At 48.3% G+C, this 15943-nt stretch overlaps 1 protein-coding gene across 1 annotated transcript in view; it reads right to left on the bottom strand.

The window, feature by feature from the left end:
• Nucleotides 1-15406, bottom strand: part of SDC2 (syndecan 2) — a 59830-nt gene extending 44424 nt beyond the window's left edge. Inside the window, exon 1 of the mRNA XM_074577487.1 lies at nucleotides 15083-15406. Within this exon, the coding sequence (XP_074433588.1) occupies nucleotides 15083-15142 (60 nt within the window). The 5' untranslated portion in view covers nucleotides 15143-15406. The remainder of the gene's footprint in view (nucleotides 1-15082) is intronic.
• Between the last annotated feature and the right edge of the window lie 537 nt (nucleotides 15407-15943).

Genomic DNA, 15943 nt, shown 5'->3' with positions numbered 1-15943 from the left:
TAGGAGGGCTGAAAGAAAGGGCCCCTTCATCTCCCAAACCCCAAGAGAAAATGAAGGAGTTATTTCCAGAGCATGTACTCAATGACCACCCGGTGAAGCCTATTCATTTTGGTCAGACTTCACAAGTCCTGCACCACACCTCATGAACACACTGCCTTCTTCTGATGCCTCTTACGCTGTCAGCAGGAGAGGATTAAAAATAATTATGGAAAAAGAAAATATTTTAGGGAAAATACTGGAACACTTCTCCTTTTAATTTCCTTGGTGTTTGTTCCTTCTCCCTTGGAAGAAGCTGTCACCTCATGCAAGAGGTCACCCTTAGCAGTTTCAGCCTCTACTTGCACTGAAAGGAAAAAAAGAACCTCAAGAATTTTGAAAATGGAGCTGTGCAGGATCTCTGCTGCATGGTGGGGACTTCGCACAGCCCAGCCATCCTCTTGCAAGGGTTCAGGTTAACTAGTCCCCCTGGGAAAGCCTGGATGTAACCATGATTGTCATGGCCTACACCACTTAGCCTTCTGCTTGTGGGAGATGTGTTATGGGGCACCTAGTGCTCCAGACTTTCTAAGAGTAAAAATCACGAGGTAAAAAGCTGTTTCTCAGATATTCATGCCCCCTCACTACTGAGCAGTTTCTCTGCTTCAAAATGCACATTTTCCAACACTGTCTCCACACAGCACAGGCTTTGTCACCCCAGCCAGGTGCAACCGAGAAAAGATAAAAGGCTAAACTAGATGCTTTGCAACAGCCAAGCAGCTGCAAGCCAGGGAATAGGGAGTTCATGCTCTACCAATACCTTAACTCTCACCCCGTTTCTTTGCCCTGACGGGAGCATCAGCACTGCCCAGAGCGTGCTCTCAACTCTGGAAACATTTCACATCATTGACCACAAATGAAGTGATACAGGCATGTTTTTCCATAAGCTGGAGAAGGCTCTGCAGCCAGGGAAAGGGGAGGTTTCCAGTCCCACTGGCAGCCTGGTAGAATGGGGGGCTGCGGAGAGGGAGCTCGTGGTGGGGAAGGAGCCTGGAGCCTGACCACCTTCCTCCTACTGCAGATCACCTGCCTCAGCCTTTTACAGCCATCTCTTAACATGCACTCAGGGAAATTCCTGGTGCATTTTATCAGACGTGTCAGTCAAGTTTAATCAAGATGATTTTCTCGGAGTCCTTTCACTTTTTGTTCTTGCTTTTCCTAACCAGAAAGGGGATGTGGCAGTGGACACATAACAGCTAAAGCTACACTTTCCATCGAGTGAGACTCAGCAATTAGAAGATTACTCCCATCTTTCCTCTCCGCAATTTTTAAGTCTCTCATCCCGGCTGCCTTTACAGATTCAGGCTTCCCAGTTCAACCTCCCTTTCTCTGATGCTGGCTGTCGCAGCAGACCCTTCCACAGGGGCCTGGGAGAAGGTCCCTCTGCCTTGAAGAAAGCCAGGGCTTACAGCCCTCTGACAGCTCTGGGAGCAAGCCTCTGGCAATCCAAAAACTAAGCCCAAGACTAGCTTTCTCTGAAAAGAAGCCTATTAAGAAAAGGCTTTGTACCAGAGAACAATTCCTAAAACTTTAGTCACAGTCCCAAATAAAGCCCAGGACTAGCAATTTCTCCTGGTCTTCATTTATCTTATTCTTTCCCATAAACCCCTTTCCCACACATGCTTGCCCTTCATCACTGGAAACAAACTGCACCCAAAACCCAGCAAGGTATTTTTGTGTTTTTTCTGTGGTTAAGATACCCAGGGGAGTTTTTGTTTAAAATAAAATAAAATAAATTGGTATTATTAGAAGGGAGGTATAAATAGAGCTCAGAGAGGTCTCTCATAGCCTGCTCCTCAAACACGCTTCTCCTGAGCAGCACATCAAGGCTATTTCAAGTTAGCACCTCCCATTTTTCACTCCTGAGCATCTCAAAGTGTGTCAGCTTAAGCAGCCAAAGAAAGAAATGGTTACTTAAGGGCAAGTGTAAATACTTCGGGAAGGGGTGGGAGGGAGACGGTTGTGTTAACAGGATGCTCACCATGCAGGGTATGGAGAAGCGAGCATCCAGACAGCAGCTGCTGGGCCATAGATAATCCCACCGGGCATGATGGAGCCCACCCTTCCTCTTGCCCCCCCGGCCCCAGCCACCCTCAGCACCTCCTGAGGGTGCACAAACTTCTCCTGGGAGAAAATGCTCCCTGCACTGCCTGCCTCCAAAATGTCCCCCGGTGCAAGCATATGCCCATGCCTGTCCTCTCAGGGTAGCAATATTCAACATTTTCCCCTCCGGTATCCATGGAAAGAGATTAGCACTCCAATGTTTCATTAGCCAGCAGCGCTAAGTATTCCACCAACTTGTGGAAAGAGTAAAAGCGACGAGGTTAATGTATTTGGTAAGGCTCTGTCGAAGGGTTTGGGATATTTTGTTTCAGTACAGCATAAGGAAAGCAGCTGTCACCTTGATTACAGTGCCCTCAGCAACCTGATACTTCTCCAACTAATCCCAACTTCAGCCGGCTCCCGCTCCATTCGGGCCAGCACACTTACTGATCACTTAAACAGTCAAATGGTGATTTGCACAAAAATAAGTTTTGAAGTGATGCTGTAGGTCGGAGGAGGAGCACTGGCTTCCTCAGCACCTTGCACCCACCATTCCCGTCCTTCCCCAGGCCCCGAGGAGAATACAAAGGCTTCCAAGGCGACCTGAAGAGCAGAAAGAAATGCCAAGCTGCAAAGTTTGGCTCCACACATTCACTTTCCAAAAACCAAAGGGGATGAGGGATGCAGTGCTCAGATCATCCACGTCTGCTTAAACGCTTGGTTCATGTGCTCCAGCACTGTCAGACACAGATTACAAGTCAAAAATGGAGCCAGTATCCCTGATACAGGGACTCCTTTCCACCCCAGACCAGTCACCTCCAGGATTTTTCCTTGAATTATGGTCTGTCCAAGATGTGCCAGCAGCCCAGCATCCCCTCGCTGCCAAGAGCTCTGCCAGTGCTTCAGTCACCCCCAGCCGTCCCCTCCCCACTCCCCCCAGTTCATGGCGGCGAGCTGAGCGAGCAGAAGGATTCTGGAGGGTGGGCAAAGGACCAAGGCAGGCCCAGATTTTCATCTACCTTTTCTTCTGCTCTTGGATCTTGTACTTGCAACACGAGACTGAAGAGCGGTGCCAATGCTAACAGTTACCTGGCTTGCCTGACAGCACAAAAGCAGCAGAGAGGGGAAAAAAAACATAAAAAAATCAGCCTAATGAGGTTGGAAGCACAAGAGATTGGAGAAAAAAAGAGCAAATAATGAATATAAGATACAAATTACAATTAAGTGCACTGTAGTTACTACGTACTGCGCAATATTGCTCAGAAATACCATTAGCACAAGTCAAAAAACCCACGCTGAACAAAAAGCAACATTTCTGGTAGGAAACTGGTAGTCTTACACCACCACTGTGGTGATAATGGCATGAGAAAATGTACAAGTGACGGGTTAGACAGAATTTAAAAGCCCTCAGTTCGAGTCGCTTTGTTTGTTTTTATCTTCTGATAAAAACAGCCTACACCTACGCAGACAATAGCACGGAGCACTACCCATCGCTGCAGCACGCTCTATCGTACCGCTGCTGAAAAATAGGCTCCTTTTTTCCCCATTTTCTCTAGAAGACAGAAGCCCATTGTGACATAACATCATTACATCTGCTTTGATTTATCCAAAGGAAAGTCAAAGCAATTATGCTATGTGCTTTAACTGATACATTTACACAGCTCCATGGACAATGTTTTAAAATCTAATGATTTATTTCCCTGGAAAAGAAAGCAAACTTCTTATTTATAAGCTGCTTCACATTTTTGAAATGTTCACTGAAATAGGACTTCAGTGTAACACGAAGTCTCTACCGTACGTTTAGAGCCAGCACTGCACTTCAGGCTTTGCTATTAGTCACAAAAAGACCCAGCAAATAAAAAAAAAAAGTCTTAAGGAAAGCTAATTGACAACTGCAAAGCGCAGGAGAAGGTTCCGCCTCTGCTTAATCGAAGGTCATTTCTGCTAAGCTGCATGCTATATTTACCACCTGGCTTGTAATGGCTGCTTTTATTCAAATGCTCTGCGGTAAAATATATGCACGTGTAGGGGATGAGGACTTCATCACTGAAACCTTCTGCAAGAAATTAGGGGAATGAGGAAGGCTCGCACGCTTCCGCAGCAAAATTAGGTCAGGACGCCTTTGAACGGCTCCATTTGAAGGCTGTGCCAGACTTCAGATCAAATACTTTTTAGTGCATTAGACCCAACGGCTTAAGAGATGAACTTCTATACTGCCGATAATTATTACTAGTGCTGTGCATTGCTGCCTCCCTCTCCACCTGTGGATAATTATAAATAGCCTACATTTTCCAGTCCCTGACACATGCCACACGGTTAACAGCCCTTCCAAAACCCATCCTTTATAACCATGGGTCACACATTTCAGATATGATGACCACATAACTCTGCACAGATTGGGAAATTACGGCTTGCCCCACACATACTCTTTAACTAAATGCTCCCTGGAATATACGTAATTAGCATCGCGGTAATTAATCATGTGAAGCTGGGAAGTGCCCAGCTGGCGATTCAAATGCAAACCTGTCTCTGCCCTCTGGTGCCTCCGTACAGCCCTGAACGGTGCGGCCAGGGAGCATCACTGCCACCGGCTCTGCCACCTCCTGCCCTGCTGGAGCATGGTCAGCCCCGGGGATGATGCTCTCCTCCACGCCAGCTCCTGATCTTAATGGGTTCCAGGGCTATCCCCAGATAAACCACACTCTAGTAGCCCAGCTGGGAGGGCAAATGCCAAAGAACTCTCCGCAGATACATAAAGCAGTTAATAATACGCCTCTTCCCCACGCAGCTTGACTGCTTACACCTCAAGGAATGGCCAATAGAGCCCACCAGTCCCCACATCCCCTCATGTTTGTGTAAAATTTCATTAATAAATTCATCCGTAAATTAACTGCAACAATGCCCAAACCCCAAAGCTGAATGCTTCAAGGAGTAAGAGGGGGTTACATAGCCAAAACAGTAACTCTGGCTCCTTTTGTGGAGCTTAACCGCATAACAAGAGCGGCGGTAAGAAAAATCAAGGCATTCAGAATTTTAAGTCTTTAAAAACTCAGACAGACTTTTCCTTTCTTTCTTTTTTTAAACTCTTAACATTCACAGCTGAGTTCACTCTAGCAAGCTTGGCTGTTGGGAGGGTTGTTAAGATACACAGAAATATCCACCTCCAGTCTCCTACCACTCCTTGTTTCGCTCTCCCGTTAGGTGACACTACTAATTGTACAGCTGCTACAGCTAGCTGCCAGAGACTGCGCTAAGGAGGTTTTCCAATTAGGTTAGCTGAATTAAATAACAAGAGAGAGAGGGAGAGAGAGAGATTAGCTTTTTCTGTGCATCTCTACGAAGCCAAAGAGAAATTCCAAAAAAATACTCTTGCTAATCCTCCCTTAGGACCCCTTCATCTCTGATCACAAATACAGAAATGCCATGTGAGCTACGCTACTACACGGGAACCGTGCCAGCTCTGACTGTCTGTACAGCCACAATCTTCAAGACAAGGGATCCTACCTATTTTTTTTGAGACTGACAGCATCTGCCAGAAGAAGTTTTCTCCCCAGTTTTCTTTAGGTTCCTCTCGTCAAATACCTTTACACGCTTAAAACAGTGGAGATCCTCAGATGTTATGTGAGACAGCAAGAAGTAACATAGTGAGAAAGTATCACAGAGGTTCCTAACTGTATATTATAGAAGCACCAGATTTTTTTCCCAAGCTGAGTTTTTTTTATATCATAACACAAAACTGCCTAATTCTTCCAGTGCATATAGAGAAGGTCAGAAAAAAAAAAAATAAATGATAGGCACATGACCTCGGTAGCATTACTAAATATTCGCAAGTCCAGATTTCTTTAACCCACAGACAAGACTCATGGTTCTCAAAAAAAGTATCAGGAAACCTTCATCACTATTAATTTTATTTGGCTTTTGGCATATGACAATTTACTCCACCAGGCAGAAGACCAATTACAGGTGTCCACCAGAAGAAACCTACATCAAGATACCAAGTCTCCAGCTCTTGGTTAAGTGGGAGAGACACAGTCAAACAAGCAGCATTAGTGAAAGCACAAAACCCCAAAGCAGCCAAGGGTAGAATAAGCTTTTCAGGATTTGAATCACAGTAAGAACAGGAACAAAAGGGAAGAAAGGTCATTTCCCCTTTCTAATGCCCTACGGTTACAAAGCAGACAAGAAGTGGCATTTTCAGCACGGCAATACTATTGAGGGTACTGTCCCAAACCATTTTAGACCCAATGCTCCTGTGTTACCAGGAGCTCAGGAGTTCCCTCCAGCCGGTGAGCCCCGGCATGGTGGCATGGGCACACCTCCACCTCCCCACCCCAGCAGAAAGGCTATTTATTACTGAGCCTGAGACTCGGCAAAGCCATAGCGATCCCCCCTTGCTCTTCAACTGGCCATGGCTGCTTGGGCTAAACGCCACCAGAGAGAAAAGCATTTCTGATATGCAACACAGCTGGAGACACAGTCAGCCATACTCGGCTTTAACGTTCCGTCTCCTCCAGTCTCCTCCAGTCTCCTCCAGTAACTATTGTACCTGTGCGCTTTAGGGAGGTACGTCTGTTTTTAACTTGTGGCCATGGTACGTACTCCCCTCACCCCTCAAACCCTGCACAGCCAGGCCATTAAGCTGCAATGAGGTTTCCAATCGTTACTCAGCATGTTGGAGGTAAGGCTGTTAAATGGTATCAATATACTTTTTTATGGTCAGTTTTCAGAGTTGCCAACTTCTTCAGTGCCCTCATGTCATCCGTGCCCTCTGCACCCCAACGGATGCTCTATGCTGCTCTGCAGGGAGGACCACAGCTCCCACCAGAAGAGCAGAAACTAGCTCATGGTTTGCCACAGGGCTTCCTCACCCACCTCCCGTTCACTGCCAAACTCTCTGGAAACTTCTGGAGACCTCTGCCATGTTTTTATGCAGGAGACAGATATGTCGTCCACCAAAGGCGTTTTGCTCAGGAGACCAAAAGACAAATTCAATCAACCCAAGCTTCAACACGGAGAGACAATTTTAGCTGAGCCAGGAGTCCCTTCAGGCCACAACAGTTCTGGTGTGACCTCCCAGCCTGGCCAGGTCAGGTCCAGACCTATGTTAACCATTATTCCCAGTTTTTCTCTTTAGAATGGTATTTTTCCAATTCATTCACATTTCACAGTGATGAACATGCCTGTCCCGCTACCAGGGCTCTGAGGGCAAAGGGAAGGCTGTGCTGGAGAACCAAATCAAAAGCACCTGTGGGAGCCACGGAGGATCAAATCATACTTACGGAGGAAAACTGTTACGAAATTGCTGTATTAAATCACCAGTGGAGAAACAAGAGGAAAACGATTTGTAAAGACCACCTTCTGTTTAAGGCCTTTTTTCCTAGTAAGTAATATCAGAGAAGCTGCTCTTCCTATCCTAATTCAGGCCAGGAGAATTATTAAGATGATTTTGAGAGCAATTTTGTTGTTTATTTAACTGGGAGTCCTCCTCATGTTCTGCGTGGCACTTCGTTTCCTGACACTTGAAAGACACACTGTCTTTCGTAAAAGACATGCACACAAAAGTATATAAAATTAAAATATATGTAAAATAGAGATGTATGTAGAATAAAAACCTATATATAATACACACAAAGTTTCAAAGCCCTTCCGAGATAGAACTGCAACAGCTGCAGAGAGCTCAGTGCTGAACGTTCTGTGGAAGACAGTCTCCAGGAATATGTAATTTCAAACATACTCCCAAAAGTTTCATTTCAAGACAATTTAATTGTTACATTCAAAAAAATCAGCCTTCACAGATGAGAAATAACCAAAGAGCACGCGACTGGAAAATTACAAGCAACTCCACCAAAGACAAGACTTTAGAAGATATTCATGGCACTTTAGTAACTTTTCCTTTCTACCTCCAGGACTAGCCATCTTTCTTCTACCATGGAGAAAGAGATTTGTGAGTTCCCACATGCTACAGATGCTCAAGTCACTAATGATCCTAAAGCATTAATCTTCTAACATCGTATGCTGCCACAACAGTTCTTGAGAACTTTTCACCTTCTTTCAGTGAGACTTATGCAAGCCACTCACTAACACAACCAAATTTCACACACCCTGTTCATGGATGCCCCTTCTCCTTGCTGCACACACACTTCCATTCCCTGTGCTTGTGCTGCCACCCGTGGCAAGTACCGAGTGCCCCTGAGCTCCTGACTGGGAGGAGACGCGGTGCCACAGCCAGGACAGGACCTGGATGTTCTGCAACCCTCCTTCCACGGAAAACTCAGAATCTTGCTTCTCAGCAACGTTATTCTATGCACATTCTTGCTGCGGGAATTATACACTATTATTATTTATAGGGCTAAGCCATACCTATTTTTATTTATGCAATGTCACAAATTTATATTCAATGGAAGCTCAATTTTCGGATGTCCCAATAATGATGTATTTCCATTACTTTGAACTGGCTTCACCTTTCCGCTTTGCTTCCCTTGCAGGTTTCCATTTTAAAAAAGTTAAAGAACACCATCAATGTCACACCTCCGCGCCTGCATATTTGAATGCGGAATCTCACAACACTTGAAAGGGATTTGAAAGGAAAGGCTTTGCGGAGGCTTTCACCTGGTAATCAGTTTAAGTGACGCACTGATTCTGGGATCTCCACTCCCAGAATGAGCACGGCTAAACAACAGAGCAAAGGAAGGATCTGTCTCCTGGACACATCTCCTCTCCTCGGCCCGCGAGATACAGTATGTATTCAAACCCGTCATTAGCCTTCCCCTGCAGACCCCAGTCCGAAAAGCAAACAAGACTCGGCTCTTAAAGCTAAAAGAGATCAAGCGCACGGGGCTTGGCTGGTCACAGCTGTGCCCTCCAGCTGCTGCATCCAGCCAGCTGTTCCTGAAGGTACTGCAGGGTCACCACAGCTGGAATTAAGGCAGCTCAGCCCCGAGAGAGAGGAAGGCTTACTTCTATTTGTGTAACTAATAGAGGCACATCAGCAGACATACCTAAGAGGATCCTGGGGCAGGTAGGAAAGATGGAAGACCCAGTTGGGTTATTCATTCATGTGGCAGCAGGCACATTACGTTTTTTCTTCTCTCAAAACATCCTTCGTCTTGAGGCCACACCAGTCATGCACCCAACTGCCCCCCCGAAAAATACTTTACATGCCAGGCTGTATTGCTTTAGCAGCACCGTTTTCTACAGCTCTGTGAGGCCATTACGGTTACACTTCTGCAATACCTTTCAAAAAATAAGGATAGGCCACTTCACACTGATCTGAAAGGTGACAAGCGACCTCCATTAGTGTGGAAGCACCTCTAGAGAAAATTATGCCTTATTACGGCTAATCAAGCAGGAACAACACATGTCTGACAACATAATATTTAAAAACAGACAACACATTCCGGTTGTTAATCACAATGCCGGTTTCTAACCATTTTGATTCAGTTCCTGTGTATACCACAGGCTCTTTGACCTTCTGCAAGTCCCTTTGTCTCCTCACCCTTAATAAGAGTACAAAGTATGTATTTTTCTTCACGCTCAACTCAAACACAGCCAAACAGGTTTTTATTTGAACTTTCCCAAATCAATTCACCTTTGGAACAAAACAATTTAGCCTAGAAGGCAGATTTCTGAAGAAGTTGTTTATATATAAACTACAAATAGTGATTTCAGATGGAGCGTCCAGCTCAGGTTTTAGTTAAGCACGGCTTAAGTAAACACTAAGAGCCTATCTACAGACAAGGCCAAGTTCTGCAGATTCATCACCACCCCATTAGTCATTATTTCATTTTAAATGAACCCCCTACCTGAGACGCCAACAGAAATCTTCTGTGCAGCGCAAAAGTACTTGTTGCAAATTGTTGTTAAACGCTCCTGCTGCAATCAGTTTTCCAATACTTTTGAGGATTACACGTATTTTGTATTTCTGCCTAAATATCTAGTATGCTTTTGAAAGCATCCCTCAGGGCTGAGCTAATCAAGAAAACAACATACATACAGAGAACTGTCATTACTACAGGGTCAAACACTAATGCGGTCTTTACTCGAGAGATTGCAAATTATACTTCAATGTGAGCAAGAGAAATTTTGCTCCCAAACTGCTGAATAGTGCCATGTAACCTATGAATAAATTAATAGTCCTGAAAAGATTATAGATAGCAGTTTATTGTCGTCTTGTAAGCATGAACCAAAGATAACCAAACAACAAGCTGTTTGCAGAACCGCCTAAAGGAATTCTCTCATGCTTGCTACAACACGGAGAGCAAAGCAACTTGAATGAGGACCAAATTGCTTGCTCGTGACTTGGGCATCCTCTCTCAAAGACAGCAGCACAGAGGGCATCTTTATGACTTACATTCAAGTAGCTTCTTACACGGGGCCTCAGATAAGCTCCCCAGTCTCAAACACAACATTTCTGTTAAAAATCAGAGTCAGTCAAATCTATTGAGAAGACAAAAGGGTACTTTTCCGTAACTAGACAACAGCCCTTTGTTCAGCCACTGAGCCTTACTAAAGCCCGTAATTCTTTGCCATAAGGAAAATGTTTAAACTGGTCAATGGCAAAAGTCAATTTGGTGAGATAATGTAATTAATAAATGCCATCCATATGCCTCTGCTTGACGTTTTATAAAGACAATTGGCCACTAAGAGCAGGGCGAACGGAGCTTTCTGCAAACGACTGTCTGCTCCACGGAGAGCTCAGCTGCGGCAGGGAGGAACGAGCTCTCCTCCAGGCTCAGGATTCCCTGCCAAAACACCATGTTCCCCACCAAGGACGGCAGGTAGCTCTCCACCATCCCCTCCAGAGGCTTTAGATCCTAGCTGTATGTTTGAAGTGGGGCTTTTCATAACTCGCACCTCTGCTAGCCAAGCAATTAGGCTTCGACCTCTGCTAGTCAAGAAATTAGGCCTTGATCTGGTCACCCTGAGATTACATTTAAGATTAGGACCACAGAGACTTAGATCCATCAAAACTTCAAACAACCCCAAGGCTTACAGCTCATTCTCCCTAGTCCACCATCTTTATCCCATTAGCTGCAGCAGTTGCCTCAAACCTACCACAGAGGTATCGTCTGCCCAAGAACCACAATCCCACTACCCGACTTCAAACCCTGAGATATTTGTCCCGACTTGCTCCCGACGACGAGGCTCTCATCTACTTCCCCGATAAGGATCTAGAAAAAAATGCAGAGAAAACATCTCTGCACTTTGGGCCTGAATAGTAAGTCAGTTCCAATGCAGACCTCGGGGCTAAGATATTAAAAAGAGAAACTGCTTCAGTGTTTGATCTTGGGTCAAGATTCATCTGTTCTTTAATTTTTAAAAGATAAGCTAACCTGGGAGGGAAACCTATTCCCAGAAAGTGGCTCCTGAGAACATCCAGATAAGGGGCGGCTTCATTGCAGCACCAGAATTGTAATACCCAAAACTGGTGGCAAAACCCAGAGCTCCCCCGAATTTCCAGCGTACGGCAGCGCAGGCAGATGTTGCATGGGAGCACCCAGATGTTCAGCCAGAGCAAGGGGAGCAGCCATGGCAGATGCTGCTGGCTGATTGCAGGGGCTGCCAAGCCACAAAAAGCAATGGACAGATATTTATTAATTCTCCAGTGAGAAGAAAAAGCTCACGTGAGTTGGGGAAGGGTGGAAATAAATCAAGGCGAAAAAAATTTCCTACCTTTCTTTGGAACTTACTTGGCAATGCAGATTTAACATGCTTAGGGGAGACACGCACAGCATATAAATCTGAAACGCCACCTACCTCTTCAGCCCTTCATCTCTCTTCTCCTGTAATTACTATCTCCAAAGTTTAGCTGCATTTTTCAAAAAACTAACATTTCTCCTCTCCAACACACTATTGATTTTCCAAATTCCAAAAGCAAAGTAAACATTAGGAACAAATGCAGGAAAATTATAGCATTGTGCTTCTGAAATACTAAATATTTCTGAAAAAAATACCCAATATTATCTTTGTATCATCTTTCAATAACGTTTATGCCAACAAATCAGTGCTCAGAGCTTACAGAAGAAACAAAAAGACCACCCAGTTGCTGTTGATGCCTCAGTGCTCTATTTTACTGAAAGCCTAAAAACCAACCCCACACACGCGTTGCTGACATGAAGCAAAGTCTCCAGGCTCCAGAAACCTCACTGAGGAAGAGAAGAGCCAGGATCAGCCTTCTGTGAGGAGAGCAGCGCAACCTGCCAGCCAGCAAAGTTCCCCAGCGCCCGCTTGGGCTTGCAGGGAGGATGAGACTATTGCACCAGCTCTGGAAAACTGTTCGTCCCGCTGCCGTGACCCAGGATGAAACGGAAAGGTTTACCAGTCTCTTCCGAATGGGAGCTGACAAGTACAGCTGGATGCTTGGCGCTGCTCCCTGGTGCTATCAAAATCAGCAAGAGCTGACTCCTGCTATCATCAGGACCAGACCCAACCTCTTAAAAGGCACATCAGGCCTCTCACTATTACAGAGTTTGCCTTTTCTTTCCAGAGGTTTCATGCCACACTTTTTCCCCTCTCCTAAAAGCAAACCAGGAAGCCTTGAAAGTACCTAAAAAGTACATTTTTTTGCCATTTAGCCAAGCCTGGGTGAACTGCCCCACATCCTTCCAGGCCCGCTGGGGCTACCGGACCCCACTCTAATCTGGCATCTCACCGCATGCTGCGCTGATGGCAGCAAACCACCCTGCGAGCCCTGGCTGCGATCCGCCAGCTCTGATGTGGGCAACGCTTACCACCACGCGCAGGTCGGCACGAACAGGTCGGGCTCCCCCTCACCCTCCGCATCCCCACCGTGTCCCCAAAGTGCGACTCCCTCGGGGGAGCTGGCACTGCACAGCGGAACCCATCTGCGGCACCACAGCCCACCCCAGGGGACACAAAGCGCGTGCCCAGCATGGGCAGCTCTGGGTTCCAGTGCATTTTTAACAGGGCTCCGACATCTACTTGGCCCACCCCACGAAGAGTCTTGTTGCTTACACGAAGGGAACACAGGGAACCCACTGCCTTAGGAAACAAAATCTCCTGCTGCCTTCCCCTTCCCTGCTCAAAAAACTCCTGTATAATTTACTTCATCGGAAGTTATATTTTTACCTTGCAGCTTTGCCTAGATAATAATAACAAATAGCAGAATCAAACAAAGCGGAAGAAATTTAGAGCTAAAACCACCTGACAGTGCTCCAGAGAGCCAGCAGGTTTTCTTCAGCATCCACATAAAACTTCTCTTATGACCAGGACAGCCTTCTGCAGAAGACAACAGTTTCAGCATCTACCTTTTCCCAGAGACCGGTCTACAAAATCCCACCTTAAAGGACCACGTAGCTGCTGCATAGTGGGGGGGAAAAAAAAAAAAAAAAAAAAAGAAGAAAAAAAAAGAAAAAAGGAGGGGGGGAAAAAAAGAAAAGGAAAAAATCCACCCCGCCTTTACTTTTCCAGTCTCTCCACAACTTTCTGGCAGCAGCGAGGGCGCTGCAGCAGGGCCGGGCAGGCTCCCCCCCTGCTCCCCGAACCGCGCTGCCCCCGTACGCCCTGACAACCCGCCTCCCGCTGCCGCAGCACCTTCATCCTAAGGCAAAAACACATAAAACTTAATACTTTACTAATTACTGTGGCAGTTTAATAGTTACTACACCATCAGAGGACTTCGTAATAACAGCATTTCTATAAAATTAAAGTATATTGTACCTCATTAGCCAGGGTGTTTCTGCAGCGCAGTTATACTTAGCGGAAACAGGAGTCAGTGTTCTACACAACCCTTTTTTAATTAGTCCTTAAGAAAAGTGTTTTGCAATTGTATCCTTAGAAATCCCTAATGATGAGCCAGATTTCACGAAGGCTGCGACTGGGCTAATTTATACAATAGCTAGACAACTTCAAAAGTTAACCCAAGCTAGTGACATTATTTAGTTCAGTGGAGCAGCTCATTTTAATTGGATTAAATTGTCATGGTTTTTTAATTTCATACTGAAACCTCAATTTATTATTTCCTAATATTTGCCCAACACTGCAACCGTGTCATCTGCACGCCCCCTTCCCTCAAGACAATCTCAGATCCAGCGATGGAAAAGACGAAAACCCCTCCAGCCGGCCCTCACCAGCTCCGCTCCGCGGAAGGGTGGGAGCGCTTCTCCGGAGAGTGGCTCTTCCAGAGGTACAAATCCCGGCAACCGAGTTAATTGCATTAAGCAGAGGTCCCCGGTTAGCAAATACACTTGTGGCTCGGACAAAGTGTCAACAGCGGCATTACCCCGAGCATCCCGCGGCAAGAGCGGAGGGAAAGGGCTGGCGGGGACAGGGCAGGCTGGGGCTCCGCCGAGCGGCGGCTCCGCGGCCGGGACAGGCTGCTGCCCGGGAGGCGCGCAGCGCTGCGCGCCCGCGCAGGCAGAGGCGCAGCAGCGAAGCTTTTGGGGCGTCCTGAGCCGCGCAGCCAAAGCTAGTCACGGCTTTTTTTTTTTCCCCTCTTTTCTTTATCTTTTTAGCAACCGGCCGGGGTGGGTTGATCTTGCACGGAGACGCTCCCGCCTCACCGCCCGCGAAGCCGGGGGGAGGCGGCGTTTCTCCCAGCGGGGCCGGGACGGGCACAAAGCCCCGCGGGACGCGGCGCCCCGAGGGCTCCCGGAGCCAGCCCCGCGGCGCTGCCGCCCCTCGGGCGCCCCACGGCCGCCGGGCAGCCCCCCTCCCTCCGGGGCGGCACGGAAAGCGGCACCGGGGGGGCTCCGGGGCCGGCAGGCGGCTGGGTCGTCGCGGCAAACTTCGTATGAGGCTCGCTGGAGGGCGGCAGGGTGCTCCGCTTGGCTTCGTGGGCTTTTTTTTTTTGGGGGGGGGTGTCTCTTTTTTTTTTTTTTTTCTTTTGGGGGGGGTGTCTGCTGTTTGCAGAGCGCTTAGCTATCAACAGATGCCCCCGCCAACCGGTGAGCAGCGATGCCCAGGCGGCTGCCCCCGTCCCGTCCCGCCGCGCCCCGCGGGGCTGCCGCCCCCCCACCTCACCTCCGCTCGCCCCGGTACTCACCGGCTGCCCGGAGGCGCAGGCCACGAAGCTGACGGTGAGCGCTAGCCACACGCCCCGCATTATTCCCGCGGAGCCGCCTGGGGCCGGCCACAAAGGAGAAACCGGGGGGCGGCGGCGGCGCCCGGGGGGGCGCGGGGCAGGGCCGCGGGCGCCCTCCGGCCCCGCCGCGCTCTTTCCGCTCCTCTCCGCGCTCCGCTCCGCCGCTGGCCGGCGGGCCCGGTGCTGCGCGGCGCTGGGGCGCCCGGGCTGCAGGCTGCGCGGTGCCGGCTCCGCCGCCCTCCTCCCTCCCTCCGCCCCGAGTGCGCGGCGGCGGCGGCGCGGCTCCCAGTTAAACCCCGCAGAAATTCCTGCAGGATTACAACACAGATTGGCAGCTCCCCCAGCCAGTGGAAGGAGGCGGCGCGCCGCCGCCGCCGGCTCTCGCCCCTCGCAAATTCAAGCAACTTTCCCCCCCCCACCCCCCACACCACCCCTGTCGCTCTCCTCCTCCGCCCCGGTCTCCCCTCTCTCGTCGTTCCCCCCCCCCCCCCCCGCCCCCAGTGGAAAACATGAGCAGCGCCGCGGGCCGACGGAGCGAGGGCCCGGTGTTCATAGCGGGGACGTGGAAAAGCTCCCGCTTTTCAAGGGAAATCTGGCCGCTGCCGCCTGCTCTTAGCGCTCGGCCGCCGGCTTTCGCATCGCTGCTCCGCGCCACCCTCCCCGGTTAGCCCGGGTGGCAGCCTCAAGTGTCGGAAAAAAAGCAGAACGGAGGGGTTAAAAATCACGGGGAGGGGGGATATCCCAAAATGCCAGCCCACTTTGGATCCCCACTTGGCTTTCGGCCCCACGGTTCCATTTTTCAGGCTTTTCTCCCTTAACAAG

Source organism: Larus michahellis, chromosome 2, assembly GCF_964199755.1.
Source record: "Larus michahellis chromosome 2, bLarMic1.1, whole genome shotgun sequence".
Lineage (NCBI taxonomy): Eukaryota > Metazoa > Chordata > Aves > Charadriiformes > Laridae > Larus > Larus michahellis.
The sequence above is the reverse complement of the archived record's forward strand: the minus strand, read 5'-3'. Positions and strand labels throughout refer to the sequence as shown.